The 23,157-nt window shown below is 40.8% G+C and overlaps 1 protein-coding gene across 2 annotated transcripts; it reads left to right on the top strand.

Moving 5' to 3' along the window:
- The first annotated feature begins 6,193 nt into the window (after positions 1 to 6,193).
- On the top strand, positions 6,194 to 22,673 carry DCSTAMP (dendrocyte expressed seven transmembrane protein). Of its 2 annotated transcripts, XR_011807382.1 has the most exons (5): positions 6,194 to 6,352; positions 11,769 to 12,831; positions 17,563 to 17,883; positions 18,552 to 20,709; positions 20,808 to 22,673. XR_011807382.1 is itself a non-coding variant. In XM_072034388.1 (4 exons), exons 2-4 carry the CDS (start codon positions 11,806 to 11,808, stop codon positions 18,633 to 18,635), a joined length of 1,431 nt encoding a protein of 476 aa, XP_071890489.1. In that variant the 5' UTR covers positions 6,194 to 6,352; positions 11,769 to 11,805; the 3' UTR covers positions 18,636 to 22,673. The 2 variants fall into 2 exon arrangements, 1 of the variants encoding a protein (XP_071890489.1); XM_072034388.1 differs by having other exon boundaries at positions 18,552 to 22,673.
- The last annotated feature ends 484 nt before the right edge of the window (positions 22,674 to 23,157 follow it).

Here is a 23,157-nt window from a genome sequence, read left to right as displayed (position 1 = left end):
TTCCTGCCACCCTGTCTTTGGGTCCAGTTCTTTGGTAAAAACCTTCTGAGCTGGCTGACATTTGGATTATTTTGAATTTTTCTCAATGCTATAACTGGCTGGTCATGGAAGAAAAGTTTTTCCTGCATGCTCCCACTGCTTGTAGCAGTGCTGTGGGAGCCTCTATTCCTCCTGGAGTCCAAAAGGAATTAAGAATTTCCAAATTTCACAATTTCCAAAGCGAAGAGGGAAGACATGCCTATAAACTGTTTTATTTCATTGCACAACAGTATAACTAGAAAACAGACAGCATTCCAGGTAGTCACTGGAAGAGGTTTCTGAAGAAGGAAAGAAAGCAAATGTTACTCCACTCTTCAAGGAAGACAAGAAGGAGGATCCAAGGAAATACAGGCTGGTCAGTCTCACCCTGATCCCTGGGAAGGTAAGGGAGCAACCAATTCTGAAAAACATTTCCAAGGAGTATTTGACATGGATCTAAAAAGATGAAATCATGTTTGACCAACTCATCACCCTTCTAAATTGAGGTGACTGGCTTGGTGGACATGGGGAGAGCCGTGGATACGGCTTGCTTGAACATCAGTAAGGTATTCAACACTGTCTCTCATAGCACCCTGATGGACAAGCTGAAGAAGTAATAGATTAGATAAATGGACAATGAAGTACACTGAAAACTGACAGAAATGCCAGCCTTAGAGGGTTTTGAACAGTGGTACAAATCCAGCCAGACAAAGGTCATTTAGTGGTGTGTTCCAGGGATGGGTACTCAGCCTAGTTCTGTGTAACATCTTCATTAACGACCTAGACAGAGAGTGCCCTCAGCAAGTTTGCAAATGATGCAAAATTGGAAAGGGTGGCCGATACACCAGATGGTTGTGCTGCCATTCACAGGGGCCTCAGAGTCTGAAGAACAAATTGACCAACAGGAATCTCAATTGTTACAGAATCCCAAAGGGGTTGATGTATTGGGACTGGTGTTATTTAATAACTTTGTCAGTGACATGGACATGGATTGAGTGCATCCTCAACAAGTTTGCTGATGACACCAAGCTGTGTGGTGTAGTTGACATGCAGGAGGGAAGAGATGTTATCCAGAGGAACCTGGACAGGCCTGAGAGGTGGGCCTGTGTGAGCCTCATGAGGTTCAACAAGGCCGAGTGTAAGGTCCTGCATCTGGGCCAGGGAAATCCCAAGCACAAATACGGGCTGGGTGGAGAATGGTTTGAGAGCAGCCCTGAGGAGAAGGACCTGGGGGTGTTTCTTGGTGAGAAGCTCAACATGACCTGGCAATGTGTGCTTGCAGCCCAGAAAGCCCTGGGCTGCATCAAAAGAAGTGTGGCCAGCAGGGCGAGGGAGGTGATTGTGCCCCTCTGCTCTGCTCTTGTGAAACCCCACCTGCAGTGCTGTGTTCAGCTCTGGGGCCTGCAACATACAGGACTACAAAGATGATCAGAGGGCTGAAACACCACTCCTATATAGACAGGCTGAGACACTTAGGGTTGTTCAGCCTGGTGAGATGTTATAGTGGCCTTTCAGTTTTTAAAAGGGCAACTACAGGAAAGATGGGCAATGGTTTTAAATTAAAAGAGTGTAGATTGAGATTACATATAAGGAATAAATTATTTACTATGAGGGTGGTGAGGCACTGGCCCAGGTTGCCTGAAGAGTTTCCACAGCTCCGTCTCTGGAAGTGTTTGAGGCCAGGTTGGATGGGGTTTTGAGCAATACCGAGACCATACCCAGATGTGGCAAAAATCAGTGTTTTGTGATTCTATAAACATCTGCTACATGCTGCTGTCAAGGCTAGGATGCTGGTATAGATAGAGACTTTGTCTAACTTTGTTGTGGTTTAGCCCTGGCAGGCAGCTAAATGCAACAGAGCTGCTCACTTGCTCTTCCCAGGTGGAATGGAGGAGAGAATTGGAACAGTAAAAGTGCAGTAACGTAAGGGTTGTGATAAAGACAGGTTACCAGGTAAAAAAATAGCCATGCACAGAAGCAAAGAAAAAACAGGAATTCATTCACTATTTCCCATCAGCAGGCAGCTGTTCAGACACTCCTAGGAAATCAGGGCTCATCATGTACAACAGTTTCTTAGAAAGATAAATGCCATCACTCTGAATGCCCACCCTTCCTCCTTCTTCACCCCAGCTTTTATTGCTGAGCATGACATCACATGGTACAGGAAATCTCTTTGGTCAGTCTGGGTCCCCACTGCATCCCCCCGCAGCTCCTGGTGCACCCCCAGCCTTCTTGAGTAGCTGAAAAGTCCTTGGCTCTGTGTAAGAACTGCTCTGCAACAACTAAAATCATCAGTATGTTATCACCACTATTTTCATCAAAAATCCAGCATTGTATGAGCCTCTACAAAGAAAATTAACTCTGTCCCAGCCAAAACCATGACAGACTTAATATGCCTTTACTTGGATCACTTTACAGAATTTTCCCTTATATAATGCTATGAAGGATATGCTCTGCTAAAAGGATCATTTAATTCATTCCTCCTATAATGAACAGAAAGTTTCTCAAGTTATAGATGGTCCATTATATCTAATTATATCTCTACATTATGCATAATTTAGATGCTATAAGCATTATGCTATTTTTGTCTTGCTGCCTACCAGCTTTCTGAACTTCTTTGGTGGCTGCTCTTGAAATAGCAGGGGTACGGCTTCTTTGTGAAGGGAAAGCTTGGTCACACAGTGAACCAGTAAGACCTGCTACTTCACTGCTATCAGTACCTGCTGGAAAACCAGCTGTTTGGAAAATTACATGCAGAGCCATTTCAACCAAGGGCAAATAGATAATGTTCATGCCAGCACTTCTCTAGTTGCTGACTGGATTCTACAGTTCACAAATATACTGAAGACAGAACTGAGAAGGATATGTGGCCCTGGATCTTTGAAATCAGAGTACGTGAGACTTAATCACCAATTTAGAATTCTTTATGTCAAGCAGGTAGCATTTCTGCAATGGACATTACCACCTATGCCATTTCTGAGAAAAGCATTCAGCATGTTTTATCCCAAAAATGTATCTGGAAGTTTAAACCTAAACAGCAAAACTGTAAATGCAAGTTAGCTCTGAAAGTGCCTGTAAGAGACAGTCTGTGGAGAATTTTATTGGAAAGGTATCATAGATGGTTACTAGATTGTCGATAATAATCCTCTTACTACTTATGTTGCTGTTGTAAAGATGTATATCAGCCTTTGATTTCCTTTAAAGTAAATCTTAGTCTTCTTCCTTTATTACACGGCCCTGATGACCCATTTCAAGAAGAGAGGATGGGTGTCCAGAAGGATCTTTTTCCTTTCTCCTCAATACACACAAATATGCATACAAAACCATAGTGTCTGCTGAAAACCATTGTTCATTTAAAGTAAAATTTAAAGTTGCCCAAGGTTAGATTAAAGCAAAAAAAAATTATTTTTATTTTTTTACAAAATTTCCAGAAAATTCTAAGAAATGTGATCTTATTAGCTACTGAATGAATCAAAAGTTCTCAAAAGTCTCTGCTGTATATTGTATTCCTGTTTCAGTATGTTAATGAAATCTCTCTCACTCTTTTAGCTTATTTCATGTTTGGTCACAAATTAGAAGTTCTCGCCATTTTTGTTCTCGGTACCATGAACAAGAAGTAAATTCATTTGCCACATCTGATAAATGAGCTTATCATTTCTCTGCAGGGAAACTACTGTCTTGCAAAAGTAAGAGATCATATGTCAGCTTATGCAAGTTATAAAAGCTGTAGGGTATTTAAGCTGCCAACATCAAGTCCCTAAATTACTCTGTGCTCCTTTATGCAGACAAACTCCTGGAAGACAAACTGATTACACCTGTTCTTTAGGATCTCAAAGCTACTAAAGTATATTTTGATCCATGAACTTGCTGAGAGTGCACTCCATCCCATCATTTGGGCTGTTGTCACAGGACAAAGGTTTTTGAATATCAATACAATAAGATGGTAAAAGACCACAGACCAACTCTGATGGATTTTATTATAACTACACACATTGGTTATCAGGATAATCAAGCATGAATGGGATGCAAGCAATTTAAGTATGAGCAATTGGAAAAGCACGCTTGTATAGGCAAAGTACAGTATCATTAACAATTAGTTTTACCCACCATTAAGCAACAGCTGGGAAAGTTTTTTACCTCTCATGTTCTCCGTCACAATGCCAGATGTCTCCTTTGCCGGACAGCACCCCTGGGCCAGTGAACAAGAGCTACTATGAGATGGTGTTGGGGCACTCTATTTATGGCATCGATACTCCATGCCAGTTGCATGATTGACAGGATGATGTGAGACACATAAGGGCCCAAAAACAAAGCTAGGCATGTTTTGGGTAGCTGGTGATCTGTAAATAGCTATAGAACTGTCATCTGCTGATAGCTTTTTGATGTCCCAGAGGAGGACATTGTTTAGGCTATCACAGGTTCCTTTGTATAAGCTGTTTACCCAACCATGCTACACAAGCATTCCCATTGACCCAAGCCATACCTGTGGTCAGGATAATCTTGCCATAGTTGTTAGCATAACACAGTTCATGTGTCTTATGTGGCTGACATGGCTCATGAGAGTGCCCATGGTGACCTCTTTTTTGGCTGATTGTTTCTCTAGTATCAAGAGACATAGAAGATCAAGAACATCAAGAGCCAAAACCAGAGGTAGGTGATTTAAACAGTATTTAGGTAGCACTTAAGTACCTATGTCCAACGAACAGATCTTAGAGTGGGCTGCAAAATGCTCAGCCTCACTCATATCCAGTTCATCATTGCAGAAGGGCCAGGGTAAACCTGTACAAAGGCACTGCAGTAGGGTTTATGTCTTTCAATCAGTGACATTCTGCAGCTAATTTCCACCCCATGTCACAGGAGCTGGCTATGAATGTGAGACTCGAGTCTGGAGCTGGATGCAGACGGACATCTACACCTGACTGTCACTGTAGACACAATCCCTGATGTAGATGACACATGCTGCCACTCCAGACAGAGGAAAGGGTTATTCTCTAGTAAGAAAGGCTCCATGCTGGGAACAGAGCACCCCTGGGGTGTGATTCTCTTAAGCAGCCCAAACTAGAAGAAAATATTTGAATTAAACTCTTGGTTAATAAAGATTATTATTTTTTTTGAATTACAAATATTTTTAATGCTAAATGACACCAAACTTGATGACATCTGTTTAAGCACACCACATCCTAGCAGTCCCAAAGTAACTTTCCCAATCAGCATTATGCTTCTTTTTTATCTCTTTCCTACCAGTAAATAAGCCACCAGTCATTTGATCCCCACAGAGTAAAATTAAGTTGGAATTTCCCATTAGATGAAGTTCTAGATATTTTCAGTATGCTGTGGGTGTTTTGTTCTGCTTTCCTATCCTCCTTGGGATATTTATTAAAAAAAAAAAAAAGCAACCCCCCCCCCAAACATGTAAGCCGTGTAATTGCTAAGTGTCTGTTAAGCTGTGACCACTGCTCATCATGCTGTGGTTTCCTGCCAGACCTAGACTGTGAGCTGGACACTTTCTGTGTTGTGTATTTGTACAGTGGTAATCCCTATTCATGATGAGGCCTCAAAGGTCTTCCATGATAAAGATAATAACTATTAATAACAAGATGTTTCCTAAAGCATGCAAAAAGTGCCTGCTGGACTAGGCGTCACAAGAATTAATGAATACCTGTAGATGATTTTGAAAATGCATGTACCATGTCAATATCTGCTGCTATTCTGTCCCTCACCGGAAAACACAGAAATACAATTCTAAAACCATGTACAAAAGTGATATTTTAAATTTAGAGCTCCCCCCTGTCTTACAGCCTACATATTTTGAGCATCTTTGTTGGATTTTTAAGGCAGGTACCGGTACAAAGGCCAGATTCTGACAGACTGACTACAGAAATATTTACACAGATATCAGTATGAACATTTGTAGGGATAAAATGATTAGAACTTTGAAGTTCTTTGGGCACTGAATTGCTACTAGTTTCAATGGGAAGCACCAAAATAGCTTCGATGTTCCAGACCTAGGGCGTTATTCAACATAAATTTAAGTCATTGAAATCTGGGGCCAGAACTCATTTGCTGATATCTATTACTCTGCCAGGAAAAAAAAGGTAGAAACTGGCAGTTGCAAATTATATACTAATTTTGGTCTTGTGCATAAGTTACTTCCTCATGAATCCTTGTCAAAACCACAATTATTTCAAAATTGTGACATGCCTGACTCATTGAGGGAGGGTATGGAAAACAAATTACTCATGTGAAATTTTCTATTAGTGCCCATCTTGGTTTCTCACCAAAATCGCGAGAAACAGCACTGTGAAGATTCTTCATGCGCTTTACAGGAAGGCCCGTAAGTAACACTTTATAGAATCATAGAATCATTAAGGTTGTAAAAGATCTCTAAGATCACCTGGTCCAAACATCCACCTACCACCACTATTGCCCACTTTAGGGTTCATATGAAGTTACGGTGGATGCTAAACGTGGACTGAGTTAGCTCTTCTGAAGTAGAGGAACTTACCCTAAGTTAGTTGTTATCACCTTACTGATTGGACTTTTCCTAAGGCTCATGAAACAATTTAGTTTCATGAACTTATGAATCTTATGAACTTATGAACCCCAAAATTATGTATAGAGCTATTATATGTAGGAGAAGGGACAATGTAATGTTCTGTAACAGTGGCATTTTCTATGTTTTGCAGAGTAGTTTTTGTCAATATGCAAACTACTATTTGAGTTTCTGAAACTGTGCCCTCATTCCTGCTGGTGATTTAAGTGAAAGACATCTGTGGGTCTGCTCTATCAGAGCAGATATAAAAATATAACACTGTCCACAGCAGTATTAGAAAAGTGTCTTCTTGCTCTGTGTTTTTTCCATGGCTGCCCAGTTTCTACATCTGCCCATGGCATGTTCATTGTGTCCTGTTCTGAGTACCTGTGCCTACAATGGAGACACTTAGAGGGAAGTTCATCTCACCCAACTTTGAATAGGTGTCTCTGAGCAATCCGGAGTCTTTTCATAGTAAATATGAAGTAAAAGCTCTCATAGGATGCAATTAATCTCATGCAATGATAAACTTCTAAAACAGATCTGAAGTATGCCCCTGGGAAGCTGCACTTTCCTCCTCATTGACGTAAAGACAGGTAGTTGAGATGTTGACATTACAATATAGATATCTGATATTAGGTGAGATCTAACTGACTTGTAGAATCCTAAAGACTTGGTAATATCTTGCGATGTTCAAAATTTTCCTGAGACAATATTTAAAAGAATTAAAAAATGAGATCTTGATCAGTTATTATTTTTACTTGGGTTGTTATATTTTGTTGTTGTTAATGGTGGTGGTAGTTTGGCCATATATTTTGGCCATATATTTTAGTCCTTGTATGCATTTATTTTGCTTTATAGCATTTACTCTCCTTCCCTCTGCAGTCAAAAACAAAGAATGTGAACACAAGAAATGACAGGGGTCTAACAAAGCCCTGGGATAGTTGCCCTAATGATGATGGATTTTTGATTGGGCTTTTATTTCTTAGCTGAATGCCTTCCATTGACTAAAAGAAATAATGTGGGTCTCCCTCCGGTATTTTTGTTTCTTACTAAACTGTAGCTCACCATTGTATTTTTCCAATGTATCCAAAAAAGGGAAGTAATTCTCTTACACTTCAATGTAGCTGATCCAGGCTGGGAAAGAAGGCTGATGAAACAGCCAAAAAAGGAAATATTTGTTTTTATATTCTTATTGTGTGCTTTCTCTTCTTTAATTTTTGTATAAAATCCAAATCAGATTTATGAGGCAAAGATCACCGTGTAGCTGAATCTTTACCATCAGCAGGATATGTTTCCCATTTCACCTAGTGGCTCTCTGGGTCTAATTTTTGTGAAGGTTAGTGCACAGTGCGGGGCACAGGGCCTTCCACGTGGCCATGCTCCTCCTGAGCTCTGCTGAAGTAACGGGCTGCCTGGTGAAAAGTCCATCAGACTCCATGCAAGGGTGAAAAAATGGGGTGGTACTCATCAGTCCTAACTCAATGTGACCTGTGGTCCCAAGGGCTTGTCTGGGTTAGGCCTGTGGCAAAATAGAAAGAAGGCTTAAATATGTGACTCTGTTTGTCATGCTTTGCCAAATCAGCTGTGTCCCTACTGTCTTCCTTGACTTATAATTTGCATCAACCATCCAAGATACTTCATGAAAGCTAATAAATTCATAAATCTCATTTATTTATTTTTAATTAGTAAATCCAATCTTAGTAGATCCCATCTTAAAATAGTAAATCCCATTTTATTTTCTTTAAATTACTAAATCCCATCTATACATTTTTTAGGAAGAAGACATTGTATTCCATTATATTAAAACTTGGATAAGGGGTTGCATTGGTGGATAATCCATATAATGGAAATTTACATCAAGTAATAACCTCTAATCAAGCAGAAGATAGAGTTTCAGACATACTCCCTGAAAATACGAGGATTGCCTATGTAACTGTAGCAAGTACTAGGCTGAGCAAGGAGCTAGGGCAGGACCAAACTGACAGGGAAGATGGCCATGCTGCTAGGACAATGACTATGAAAAAGTACCCATAGCAGGCAAGGAAAAAAATACATGACATGAACAAGTGCTGTATGAAAATGACACAGCTCTAACAGAAAGCTTGTGGGTGAGCTGGAAAGATAGGGACTCTCAATGCTATGTGCTTATCTTCTACTTAAAAACTGTAGCCAGTATCTGAAATATAATAAGTATGATCTTTTTATCTCAGATCACTATTTTATCAAATCTCTTTTACCTCTATATATTTATTTATCTGAAATATAGTAAGTATGATCCTCTTTAAAATTCTCTTCTTTAATTTTAAAATGAAACTAGAAAAGACATCTCTTAATTATATTGCATTAATCTCAGTACGTTACAAGCCTTAAGAAGTATGGACCAAACTCCTTGTTGAAAATAATTTGTTCTGATAATTACTCCTGCCAACATGCCATATGGTAGATGAACATCATTCTTCCAGATCTGAGTAAGCATTTCCTAGAAAGGGAAACTAAGGCTCAGAGATGGCTTCCCACGGGCCCTATAGAAAAATCAGATTCAAAGGCAGAGCTGGGGCTCAAGAGTTTCCAGCTCCCAACTGTGGTGTACATCACAAGAAACTGTGGTGGAAAGACACTGACACTTAAGAACAAGAAACTGCTTTCCAAGACTCATTCTTTCTTTATGCTACATTAATAGTGGTAGCAGCTGCCACATTAGTACATGTTATGGGACAGAAGAAAAAATGCGTTGCTTCAGACTGCAATTGAAATTAAATTATTTTTTTTCTTGTCACCTTCCTGATGGAATTTGTATCTACAACTAGCAGCTTCTGGAGAGCTTTTGTGAGTTATGTTTTCAAAAGGAATCATTCCAGAAGGCTCTCAAGGTTTATTCTTTCTTGAAGAATTAGCCTCTTTAGCTGAGCAAAAGATTTTATTTCTAACTCTGAGCCAGAATGTTATTTCCCCTTCCAAAGTACTCACAGCTGCTTAAGTGCATGCTGATACAAGAATTTTTGGTCTCCACATTTTTTAGGCCTCCTGTTTTCATCCTCTGTGTTCTTCTGTGCTTAATATCTACTTCTGTTGCTGATGTCTTAGGAGGGAAAGAGGTAACAGAAAAGCCAGGAGATGTGTGCTGTGAGTCAGGACTCTGAACCTGTAGTTACTGAGCTCAGGAATGGGCTCTGCAGGGGTCAGGAAAATTTCCAGCCTTCAGTTATCATGCAAAAGCACCTGAGCATCTAGCTCCAGGAATCAGTGGCTCCTTATGATGCTTTTTCTGCAAAAATTTGGGTTCAGGAAGGTTAGGGACAAACCTACCACATTTTTGCTGAATAGTGCAGTCATCCCTTATGCAAGTGTGTAACAGGACTAAATCTGTCTACTAAAGGAGGCTTTTTGAATCCTTTCAAATTCTATCCATCTTTTGCCAGTCTCCAGCTTCCTGGTCCAGCAGTAGTATGGCTTTCGTTAATTCTGCAGCTTTGTTCTCAACTCTTTTTTGTCAGTTCTTAGAAGCAGTCATGTCAAACTCTGTCACAATTTGCAGCCTATTTACCATATGCTTATAAACATTGACAGGAATAAACAATAACCATACATACAAACACACAAGACCATGCAGAAACTATACTTGAGAACAGCTGTGAAATCAATGCTGCAAAACAAAACTAGAAATGTGTGATTTTTTCACACAGAAGTCTTTGCATAACGTTACATAAACGCTAGGGTTTTTGCAGTTGATTTTTTAAGACCTGTTAAATCAAGAACAGAACTCCAGGTCTATTCACTGTCTAGGGTTACTTTCCTTTGACCTACAAGAAGACACAGCAGCAGGCAGCGTTTAAGGATCCTGCAAAGTCATAGTCCAGTGTCTTTTGTGCTACCTCCCCTCCCCACATTACCTTCCCAAAGAGGTGGTGACTTCTACCTACAGCTGCCTGAATACTTTGTGGACTTTAACTAATTTGTCTCCTGAGAAGGAGCTGCTAATTGCTGTTATTTACAGCCAAGGCCCTGGAGGGAAGCAATTTCCTTAGTCTTCCCAAGCAGTGGCAGTGCCAGGGACTGAGACCACTCTACTGCTGCCCACCTTCAATCCCTGCAGAAACTATTAAGCACCAAAACCACCACAGAGCATCTTCCAGTACAGCCCTCAGCACTAGGGAGGATCTGCCTGGTCCAGTCACCCTTCCCTCCTGTCACATGCAGATCTGACAATAACAACAAAACAAAACAAATAAATAACAATAAAGAGAGGAAGGGGGAAATGGTACACTGAATGCTAGCAGAATTCATGAAGTCAAATGCCAGGAAAACACAGTATGTGTATTAAATAATAGTTTAGTTCCTGGCTACTTGCTGTGTTCAAGCTAAACAAAAGACAAAGTAATATCTTCAGGATGTATTTGCGAAGACAACTGTTCCTTATTACAGGGCAAAATTGCAACAGTTTATTTTATTTAATTAGTATCTTATTTGTTCTAGTATGTTAAAAGGCTAATATGCATACAAATTAGTCTAGCATATTTGGAAAGAAAAATTGCCTTATAAGTATGTTGTAGAAGAAGAAGGAAAGATGTGAGCATGGGGCAAATACTGTCTTCAATCAAACTGAATAAATTTCCAGTATGGGCATGCTGGTAGGCAGGAAAAAAGGTGATAAGAATGAGCAATTAGAGTTAACCATGTATATGGGTCAATTTGTAGCTGTGCTATCCCAGGAGAGACCCAGTGAAGGAATGATGCCTCTGAGACACTACTTTCCCTCTGTACTGACCTACCTCCAGACGAAGGAGACCTTCATTCCCTGTCCCTGGGCAGCGTTCATATGCTGCTCTCCCCATTTCGCTGCTCCCCAAAGTTTCAAGCCACATTGCCCTGCATGGGGTTTTATAGGGAGACTCTCCTATGGGGAGTTTCCATGCTCCCCTTTCTGTCTTTCTGGTGCTGCTGTAAAGCAAATCAAGCATCTGAGGGCTGAGGTAGGCTAGGTAACCTAAAATGACAAAAACACTTTGAAAAGATAGAATAACTTTTATAATCATCTCTTGATGTATTTATATATGTGATACCAAGGACTAAGATTTGGGACTCATGCGGGGCAGTTCAGCACTCACATGAGTCAGAACTACATTTTTTGTAATGTGAAGCAGTCAGTCAGTTAAATGCACGTTATCAATAGTGTCACCCTGTAACTAACAGCATTTTTGTCTTCCTTTCTTTCCAGGTTCAGCCACTACAGTGTCAGCCACTACCAGAAGGAGATGCAAGCACTTGTCTCAACAGCCCAGAATGCCTGGAGAATTTTTGTATCAGAAAGGAAGCCAGGCTGGAAGTATCTGACACAGCTCTTTGCTGTTTGCTCTGCAGTTGGCTTCCTTTCAAGCCTTCTCTTCTTCCTTGGCATCCGCTTCTCCCTGGCTCACCAGCCTCTGGGTCCCTTACTGGTTTCTGGCCTCATCTGGATCTCGCTTTCTGTCGTGCTCTGCTGTTTCAAGCACCTGCGCTGCTTCAGTGCCCTGTTCCTTCTCTCCTGTGGGCTGCGAGAAGGAAGAAACGCCCTTATTACTGCTGGTACAGGTGTCGTGGTGGCTGGCAATATCCAAAATATTTTTCACAACCTGAAGGTTCTGGCAGACAGTATAACCTGCCATTTAGAGTTTGAGCAATTTGAGTTGATAAAATATTATGTTGAGGCAATAAAATGGATTTATGAGGAGGCCAAGCGTTCCACTAAACTGCCTAAAGATATACTGTCGCTAAATCATGAGTTTACACCATCTTATTCAATTTCAGATGATGCATTGAAACAAGAGCTAAATGACACAAAACAAGAAATCCAAAGAGTTGCTAATGAGATATCTTTTATGCTGACTATATTGCCCTATATAGGCCAGAAAGTACTGCCTATAGTAGGGCTTTTTCTAGTTTCTTTTGGAACTGCTCTTTTTATCAAAAAATTTGTGGGCCCTCATGGTGTCAAGTTTAAGAATACTTATATCACAAAAGAGTTCATTGCATTTGATGAGCTTCAAAAGCAACAGCAAAGACCAGGCCTTCTGCCACTTAACAAAAAAGAAAGAAAAGATTATGTGACAATCCCATCTTTCTGCCTCACAAGGAAGGAGAGAAAACACATACAGTATTTTTTTCTCCCTGTAATTGTTCATCTATGCATCTGGCTTCTGTTTGCTGCAGTAGATTATTTGTTTTATTGGCTAATTATTTCTGTGAATAAACATCTCCAAGAACTACCACAACTGGAGATTCAGATCAAACTCTTCCAGCAAGTAAGTACTTATCAGTACTTTGTACTTCTCAGTTTAACTTAGTGCTAAACATTTCTCCTTCATTTTCAGCAGCTGCAGGAGCAAAAGCACAGCCAACAAACTGTCATTTCTTCCACAGCACTGTAACTCATACATTTGTTTCAAAAAGGGCCGTTGCCTTTATAGATATGTATATTGGATACAACCAGGCCAGTCTCTGCACTCTTGAAAGTGTCATCATATTTCTCGAGAATGGTTAATATGGGAAGAATGGATTTAATATTTATATATGTGCAGAGAAAACAAGAAACATAAAATTGGAAGCTCACAATGATGATATTTGTGAAGTACCACTTTTAAAGTCAAAATACCACTCTAGCATGATGTAAGAGATGCCTGCCTTTCCTTAGCTGAGCAATGTGAGGAGATCAGCATTTCAGAAGGCATGGCTGCATACACACAAAATAATAACGGATTGCCGAATCTGAAGATTTTTTTTAGGAGGAACAGCAGTGGCATGGAGAACCATAATTAGGTTAGAAGGGATGTCTGGAGGCCATGTAGACCAACCTCCTGCTCAAAACAGGGCCAATCTCAGAGTAAGATCAGATTGCTCAGGATCCTGTCTGGTCCAGTTCTGAATACCTCCAAGGCAGGAAATTCCAGCACTGGAGTGGGTGATGTGTGTGATGCTGCATGGGCCCAGAAAAGCTGCCCCCTTTGAGAGCTTGCAAGTTCAGGTTTAAAGTATTTCCCAAAGGCATATGCATAATGCATTCTGATATATGTTTTTTATTCTATCAATCTTTTCTTACGTAGCATATTCTACTACCTCCTCTTAGACCTCATAATAACAAGAATTCATTCTCATTTCTCCCCATCCCCCAAAAATTCATCTGCCAAAAGCAGATCCAGAAAATAAGATTCCTAAGGTGCTCAATGAAATAAGGGCATATCTCAAAATTACAAGTTAGCAGAACAGTCCATTGGCAGAGAGATTCCCCTCCTCATTTTTGCATATGTGATTTTTTGTGTCTCTGAGCTGGCTTCCTCACACAGACCACTTTTTCTGTGACACACAGCTAAACCATTCCAGGCTTTGCTTTCTGTGTTGTGGCAGTCTGTTGGTCCTGTTGTGTTCATCTGGTTGGGACTGAACCATGAAGCAGAAGGAAGCCTGAGGCATGGGAGCACTTCAGGCAAACATGACTTGCTGAAATGAGTTGAAATGAAGTCAGATCTTTGGCCAGATTCTGTCGTAATTCAGACATTGACATTTTTTATGACATATCAAAATATCAAACATTCCCATGGGATAGAAGTTAAATTATTGAACAGTTCTACATTAACAAATAGTGGAGAAATTCAGAATTTGTGTGGCAGACATAAGCCAAATGTTCCCAAGTTGTGACAGTGGAAAACCACTTGCTTCCCAAAGGAGAGAGATTGCCAACTTCTAATTGATACCCAGACTTCCTTTAAAGAAAGTAGGTGCAAAACTATTGGATTGACTGTACCTGTTTGATCAGCATGTGTAGGTCAGACCCAACCTGAAGAGGTCAGATGACCATGCAAAGCAGAGAAGCTTTCATCACTTCCTCAGTCTAATGTGAGATGTATTGTACAGACAGACTGCTATGCATGCCAAGGGGGATGTACCCTTCATACAAACCCTGCTGCTACACAGCAGCTGTGCTCTCACATCACCAAACCAGATGTAGGAAATGGTCCTGGTCTCCTGGGATATGTTCCTTAAGAGAAGAAGGGTCCAGGAGAGCTCACTGATATTCAAAATCCACCTCCTCCAAACTCAAGAATGGTCCATCCTGACAAACAGGTAATGAAGCTCCTGACAAAACTCTAATGCATAAAAGAAATATAGAAGATTTGGAAGCAGGAGCAGGAAACCCAAGAGGAATACAGAAACATGGTCTGATTGTGAAGGAATGGGGTCAGGAAAGCCAAAGCCCACCTGGAGCTGAAAGAGGTAAGGCAGGTAAAGGGCAGCATGAAGGATTTGTAGGTCTATCAGCAGCAGAAGAAAGAGTAGGGGAAATGTAGGCCAACTCATAACTGCAGTAGGGATCCCAGTAACAAAGGACATGGAAAAGGCCAAGGTACTTGATGCCTTCTTCAGCTCTGTCTTTAGTGGGAGGATCCTAGGCCTCCGAGACCAGAGAAGGGAAGTTTGGAGCAGCAAAGAACAGCGCATTATGCATTTAGTAAGGCTTTCAACACTGTCTTTCACAATACCCTCACTGACAAACTGATGAAGCATGCTGTAGATAAGTGGATAGTGAGTCAGGTGGACTGAAAACTGGCTGAACTTCTGGGCTCAAGTTTCCAGTTACTGGTACAAAGTCACTAGTGGTGCTCCCCAGAGCATGATACTGGGACCTGTACTGTTAAACCTCTTCACTAATGACCTAAATGGAGGGACAAAGCATAGTCACAGATATCTGCAGATAAAATTAAACTTGGAGGAAGTACTAAAACACCAGAAGGTTCTGCTGCCACTTCTGGAAAGACTAGAAAAATGGGCCAACAGGGACAGCACAAAATTCCTTGGGGAGGAACAACCCAATGCACTAGTACATACTGCAGGCCAACTGGTTGGGAAGTAGCTTTGCAGAAAACCTTCCTGGTGGTCCTAGTAGGCACCAGGTTGACGACAAGCTCATAAAGTGCCCCTGTAGCAGAGAAAGGGCTATCCTGTGCTGCACTGCAAAGTGCTTCCAGCAGGTTGAGGGAGGTGGTCCTTTACCTCAGCTCAGCCCTGGTAAGACCTTTCTGGAGTGCTGTGAACAGTGCTGGGCTCCCCAGTACAAGAGAAATGTGCATATACAGGGGTGATTTAAGAGTCATGAAGATGATTAAAGGACTGGAGTATCTGTGGTACAAGGACAGGCTGAAAGACCTGGGGCTGCTCAGCCTGCAGAAGAGGAGGCTCAGGGGAAACTTATCCATGTGTATAAATACTTAATGGAGTTTGTGTGTAGAGAAGAGGGAACTAGGCTTTTCTCAGTGGTGTCCAGTGAAAGAACAAGAAACAATGTGCACAAATTAAAGGAAATTTCATTTCAAAGTAAGAATAAACCTTTTTATTGTACAGGTGATCAGACACTTGACCAGATTGATGAGAGATGTTGTAGAGTCTCCATCCCTGGATATGTTCAAACCAACTGAATAGAGCCTTAAGCAGCTTACTGTAGCCTCAGCTATCTTCCATGTATTTCTGTATGTGTTTTTGCTTGTGTTTCTGTCCTTACCTGGAGGACAGTCCGTTATCATGAGCTGCCTTGAGGGTAATCCAAGTCAGGGCTAAGAAGGAACTGATTCCCACAACTCATTGATTTAGGGCTCAATCCTGACCCTGCCGGGCTGATTCATGAGTTCTGTACCATGAATTTGCTCCATGTGCAGTGCTCACTCATGTGGAGAACTGCTTGACTGTCTCTAAATCCAGAAAATTATGCCATCATCAGATAGTTTCTAGTTCCCCATTGAAAGCTAGTCACACTGAAAAATAAAATTTAATCTTCACAGATTTGTTATAGCAAGCCTCAGGGTTACTGATCTCAGAGGAAGAGCCTAAAAAGCTGCCTGGATGAGCAGGACAGACTCAGCAATGTCCTGAGATATTTATAATAGGTACAAAGAGTTACGATCTGCACGTATTTGTACTCTGCTTCATATTGAGTTCCTAATGCAGTTTTTCTTTGCTTATACACTGATTTAGTTAAGGAATGCAAGGGAATGAGATAGATTGGAACAAGACATGGCCTATTTCCCCTTAATTTTCCACCAGAAAGACATGGGTGGCATACTTTTGGGTACTGGTTTATCTAACAATTTTCTATCAAAAGTATGTGGCCTCTTTGAGATGGTTAGAGAAGCCACAGGGAAGAGCTATGTATCCCCTCGATATAGTCAGAGGAGAGGTCTGGATGACTCAGGGTTCCTACTCACTGAGCAGAAAGCCACCTGCCAGTATGAAATCCTGGTCCCAGCAGCAATCTTTAGTCCCTCTCATTCAGCATTTCAGTCTATAAGCAGTGCAAGTCATCAGCTCTTCTGAGCAAAGGCACCTAATAGCAGATGAGAAGTGACTTTGTGTGGTTACCCTGTAGTCAGAGCATATATATAGGTATACCTATATATACCTTTATAGGTAGATGTGGAAGGACTGCTGATCAAACACTGAGCCACAACCAAAGGAAAGAACATGCTCTATGCTGCTGTTTTACTTAGAAGGAGCAAAGGAAGAAGGAATGACCCTCTAACAGAGGATCTGAGCAGACTCATGAGTGGGAACGTATTCGTAAACCCGTAGAATCACAGAATGGTCTGAGTTGGAAGGGACCTTAAAGATCTAGTTCCAATCCCCCAGTCATGGGCAGGGACACTTTCCACCAGACCAGGTTGCTCAAATATTAATATAAAATATAAAAATACAAAAAAAAAAAAAAAAAAAAAAAGCCACTACAACCAGATAAAGTTCTTTTTTTCTGCTGGATCCACTGAGAAGGTAAGTTCTTAACAGTCCAAACAATGTGCCAAGAAAAATGGTGAAAAAGCAGTCTGAAACATTTTAAAAATAGCTAATATATTATTATGAGCAGTCCTTCATAGACAATGGATGTACTAAGCAATTAATGGTCCTTTGGAAATCTGAATATCCAATAGGAGAAATATGAAAAAAGGAGGGAACCTGTACTATAATCAACTCTCTTTTTTACCTTTCTTGTACAGAGGAATGAGAACAACTTCATCATTGGGGTGAGAGAGTTTATTGTAAAGAACGATCCTTTCAAGATCTCCCTGTTTAAGCATGACTGCATCCCTCAGCCAGAGCTCTATCTTTCCACGACATGGATCCAGCTTGGAATCATCATCTTTTTCTTAATAATTTCTGGGTTATTCTCTGGCCTCCTGACCCAATTTAAAATACTTGTGTCAACCTCGTTCTATCCTGATGCTGAGATAAAACGGATACATTATTTGCATGCAAAATTACTCAAGAAAAGAGCAAAGCTACAACAGAAAACCGCAAAGAATGTGTTTGCTAGAACGGTAAGCCATCAGCATGAGGGAAAAAAGTCTCCCTTGCTCAGTATTATAGCCAGATTCATACCCAGGAAGTACTTAAACACTTCTTAAGTTCAGTTGTGTTCTAATAGACTTTTTCCAGTGCTTGCCTGCAGAGGCCAGAGGCCAGAGATGGCTTGCCTATCCATAAGCTTATATCCCATGGTTGTTTGGTTCTGCCCTTCAATACACATGTAACAGACCCAAAATGGATGCACCCAAATGGCCATGAGCTGGCAAGAAAATACTCCTCAGACTTAGAGCTCTCCAGAGGATAAACTTGATTTTCATGAATGTTAAGCACCTCCAGCACAAAGCATGTTACTACAGTCTAGTTAGGAAATGTTAGACATTTGTGAGAAGCCTCTTAATGTTGAGAAAGTTGCAGTTATTTAGCAAAATGGAAGATAATATATAATATTTTGCCTGCAAAAACATTCACACCACACATATATGTACATATGCAGTAATGGAAATATAAATACGCATGCATATATTTACGGTAAATCCAGGCAAACACCTGCAGACACATACATATTTTTTCTTTTATTTGTTTTTAATAGATTTCAATACTGACTATACAGGATGCTAGTGTCTGGGTGATCTCTAACTCAGTAATACTATGTCTTAGCATTGTACTTCTGTCTTTCCAGGTCAACTTTTGGTTTCCAATACTCAAGGCAAGAGAGGCTGTGAGGAAGAAAGAAAGGACAATGGTAAATGACAATGTGGTGTGAAAGAGACAGACTGAATCTTTTGATAAAGCTGAGATGCTGGAGCTCCACAGGGCATTGCATCCATCATTCCTGAAAGTATTTTCCTGAAGTATTTCAATCTTAGAGCATAAAAATAGGATCACAGGCTAATGGTCAGCAGTGTTTTGGAAAACTTTGGAAAAGAAGCCACAGGAGATAGCATGCTCTCCACCACAGAGAGCTCTGGGTTGCATTAATAGTCATTTCTCAGCTTGGGATCTGCATTGTCTGGTTCTTTAGATAGCCATGGAGGGTTTGTGTTTTTGTGCAGAAGGAATTGGAAGCTTGGAAGGAACTGAGCTTGGAACTTTTAGGACTACAGAACAAACCTCTTTTGTTTGAGCTAACAGAGGACATGATGGAAGCAGCAGGTTTGTCTTCACACTTGCCAGACACTGAAAATGGAAGACAAAGCAGAGGCTGTCCACTTGCTTTTGGGCTGGCTGAGAACTTCATCTAGTGGATTTATATGTTTCTTTCCCATCCCTGGCTTTATACACTTGTTCCAGACACTGTGGCTGTTTCTTCCACAGGGCCAATGCTCTATGCCCTGTCAGTCTCCTACCTCAGCTGAACTCTCCCCCATACCTCAGCTCCCCCATTTAATTTTTCCTATTTTTCTCTCAGAAGATTCTAACCCTAGTTTCTAACCCCTCTGACTTCCTCACTTCGTCTTATCTCCAACTTTCACATGCTGGTAGACTGTAGCACTAGTGCAGCTTGTCCCATATCTTTGATCATTATGAGAGAGGCAATGTGGCATGGGCAGAAGCAAGAAAGCTCATAAGGGTGAGAATACAAAGGAATTAGGTGCAGTGGATGCAAACAAGCTTGTTTTGAGTTGTAAGGACATACAAGCAGAGTTGAGCAATCCTTTGAATCTTGCAGTCTGGAGGAATTTGCAGAAGTGACAAAAACTGGCTTAATAATGGTGCTAAAGACACCATTGATTTCAGAGAAACAAAACTGAGTCCTTTGCCTTTTAAACTAACATTGTTGATGTAACCTTCATATGGCATAAAAATAGAAAATCATAAAGGTGTAGGAATAGTTCACTGAAATGGTACCAGAGTTTTAATGTAAAACTAAAAATCCCCCCAAGATACAGTGTATTCTTGATTTTCAACCACTGCCAACTTCCTTCTTTAGGTTGCATAAGATTAGCAAACTCTGTTCCTCTGTAATAAGTACACGGTCCCAAGACAGCCATTGATAGACATTTCTATTGTCTGAATGAATAAAGACTTTAAAACTTTCTAGCAGCAAGTGTCAGAAGTTATTTTCCACATGAAAAACTGAAAAACACAAAGTCTGGAGCAAAGAAGACTTGCTGTCAGTGGAAGATGACCAGGTGAGAGAGCACTTACACAAACTGGACACGCTTAAGTCCATAGGACCCGCTAGGATGCACCCATGGGTGTTGAAGGAGCTGGCTGGTGTCATTGTGATGCCACTCTCAATTATCTTTGAAAAGTTGTGGTGATTTGCAAGAAGTACTGGACGAAAGAAAATGACACTCCAGTCTTCAAGAAGGGCAAGGAGGAGGATCTGTGAAAAAAATGGTTGTTCAGCCTCACCTCATCCCCTAGTAATGCGATGGAGCCACTTCCCCTGGAAGCTATTTCCAAATATAACAGTGAGGAAGATGACTGGTACATCACCTAAGCATAATAAAAACAATTTTACTTTCAGAGTGGTCAAACACTGGACAGGATGTCCAGCGAGGTTATGGAGTCTCCATCGTTGGAGATGGTCAGAACACAACTGGAATGGCCCTAAGCAACTCAGAGCAATGGGGCTGCAGCGTATGATCCCCAGAGGTGGCTGCCAACCTCAGCACTCTCTGACTCTGCAACTGTAACAGAAACCACTGCAGAAACATCTGTTAATTTGTGAATGTTCTGTGCTGGCACTAACACGCCGTCTCAGAAATACAACCATCACACTCATATTGGAGTTATGCACTCAAGTAGCCTAATGTACTGTTTGCCTCAGTGAGCATACATGTGAGTAGACACCTGTGTGCTGAAGGTGAGCTGAATGGCAGGCAAAGGAGGTAAGTTTGCTCTCCTCTGTCTCCCTAAACCTGGGGTACCAGGAAAAATGGTGTATTCCACATATTATTTTTGAATTCTAAATCAAATTTGCTTTCAGGGCCTTGAAGACATTCGGATTCATCTCAGTGGTAGAACAGTTCTTGCCCTGACCTACAACACTAAGTCTATTCCTTCAGCTGCTCTGTGGTGGAGAAGAGAGAAAGAAATACCCACTAAGCTGAGGTCCTCAAGTTGTGCAGATGAAAAGGCAGGCCTGTCTTTCCCCTGGCATTACACACAGATGTACTTCTCATCCTCTACGGACCTTAAAAAGTTTTTTCCTCCCATTTGTTTCTGTCCTCTGAGCTTGAGAAGTTCAGCGTCTTGTTTATTTTCAGTTGCCTCCTCTGCATGTTGCTCAGCTATTCCCTTCAGCCTCTTTGTTTACCATAATCCTAAACCACATGATTACATTGCTCATTTTTCTTCTTAAAAAAAAAAAAAAAAAAAAAAAAAAAAGGCTACAAGTTACAATAAAAAGACAGTATTCCATCCACAATTATTTCAGTTCCGCAATTATTTCTGTTCCTCTTCTTGCCTACCTTCTCCTCACATTTCCTGCATCTTATTTTGGCTCTGTTCCCCTGTCTTCATCATTCAGAGTCCTCTTTCCTCTTTTGCCATGATCTCTTCTGCTCCACTAGATCATTGTTTTCCACAGATAAAAAGCATATATATATTTTTTTCTTTCTGCTGAGAAAAAGTGAACTACAGGTACATTTGAAATTAAGGGCTTTATTTATTCATTTATAGGCTTAATGGAAAATTTTGACATCTTTCCTCTTACTGGGCAGTCTCTCTAACCACCTCTCTAGGGCTTGCCAGAAATGTATCACACACTACCAGCACTCAAAAGTCCGAGGAGAAGTCTGGAGCTGACTTTTGACTCATTTATCCCTCTCCTTCCCCCAGCTCACAGAACTCTACTTCCTTTTAAAACACCATTCACTAGTGTAGACCTTGTTTGATTTACTGTGAAAAATCTGCCAATTGGATCAAATCTGGTTTGCAAAATTAATGAAGGGCTGACCTGATTGTCTTGTGAAGATAATTCAGAGAGACATGCTAGCACTCCTGACCCTCCTGATGCACAACACAGACAAGGCCATTTCCTATCAACCTCTGTGCTTATGGAACTCTCCTCATTACCACCCCATACCCCGAATTTGGCTTCCTTCATAGCTAAGGTGAAAGTGTAAATTTTATTTTATTTTATTTTATTTTTTTTCCATGCTGGGATTTTGTTACAGCATTTGATGTGTGCAGCTGGCTGTGTGCTAAATCAGAGGATGCTGGATTTATGACTGCTTTCACCCTGGTCCCTGCCCTGTCAATATTGTGACATTGATTCACTTGGTTTTCATCATACAACAAATAAGAAAAGAACAGTCAAACCCTTTCTTCTAGTTCTGTTTTACCTCGCAAAAGGGGGAAAGTGAGGATCAAAGGATCACTCTTTGCTCCTGATGAAATAAAGCCTGATAATGAGGATGCTACTGCCTACTTAATGACCACAGACCTCAAAATATGCGAATAGGCTTCATGCATGCTGTACATAAGGGTAGCTTTCTCCTCGTGTCATTTCTGATACATAATACCAGCCCTGCCCTCCAGCGGCCCAGTAAAGCTACGCCTCAGTATTTTTGCTGCTGTCTGCAGCGATCTGCTTCAGGCAGGAGTGAGACATGCTGCAGGTGCTTGTGCTACAGCCATGAGCTCTTCCAGCCATGCAAGGACAGCCAGCAGAGAAGCAGGCAATAAACCCGTGCTGGCCATAGGAGGATTTCTGGAAAACTGTGGGGATGAAAACAATATCAGCTATGCCAGTATCAAATATCTTTAAGTGCTATTTCCACCCTGAGAATCATTACTAGAGAGAATGGACAAAGATCCTGGATTTCTGGCTGGCTGAGGAGAGTGACAAAAAAAAATATTAAAAATAGAATTATATATATATATATATATATATATATATATATATATATATACACAGACTTTTAAAGGGAAATATATATATATACATATAATATTTTTTTCCCTTTATAAAGTATTTGAACCTTAATCTTTCTGTACAAGGACAGAGGGAAACCACCAGAATCCCAATGAGAAGTGCCAAGCAGGGACAAGGTTGTTCTGTGTTTCAGCCTTAGCAAAACAGATCCCCAGCTCCTCTATCTTGAGATCTAATGTTTCAGAGAAAAGGGGTTTTAAGGCAGCAATGCCACCTCTCAAAGCAATCAGAGATAATCTATTTTAGCTGAGTGACCAAGGGACGGAAAGAAGGATAAAAAAAATCAAACATTTTTCTCAGTAATTGCTGAAGACGGCTAAGGAATGTGCCTAAATGTGGCAGGATTCAAACATCTGCAGGAAAGCAATTGTTTTACTTCTCTGTAAAAGGCCTGAGG

This window comes from Anas platyrhynchos, chromosome 2 (genome assembly GCF_047663525.1).
Source record: "Anas platyrhynchos isolate ZD024472 breed Pekin duck chromosome 2, IASCAAS_PekinDuck_T2T, whole genome shotgun sequence".
In the NCBI taxonomy this organism is placed as follows: Eukaryota; Metazoa; Chordata; class Aves; order Anseriformes; family Anatidae; genus Anas; species Anas platyrhynchos.
This window is presented reverse-complemented; position numbering and strand designations above follow the sequence as displayed.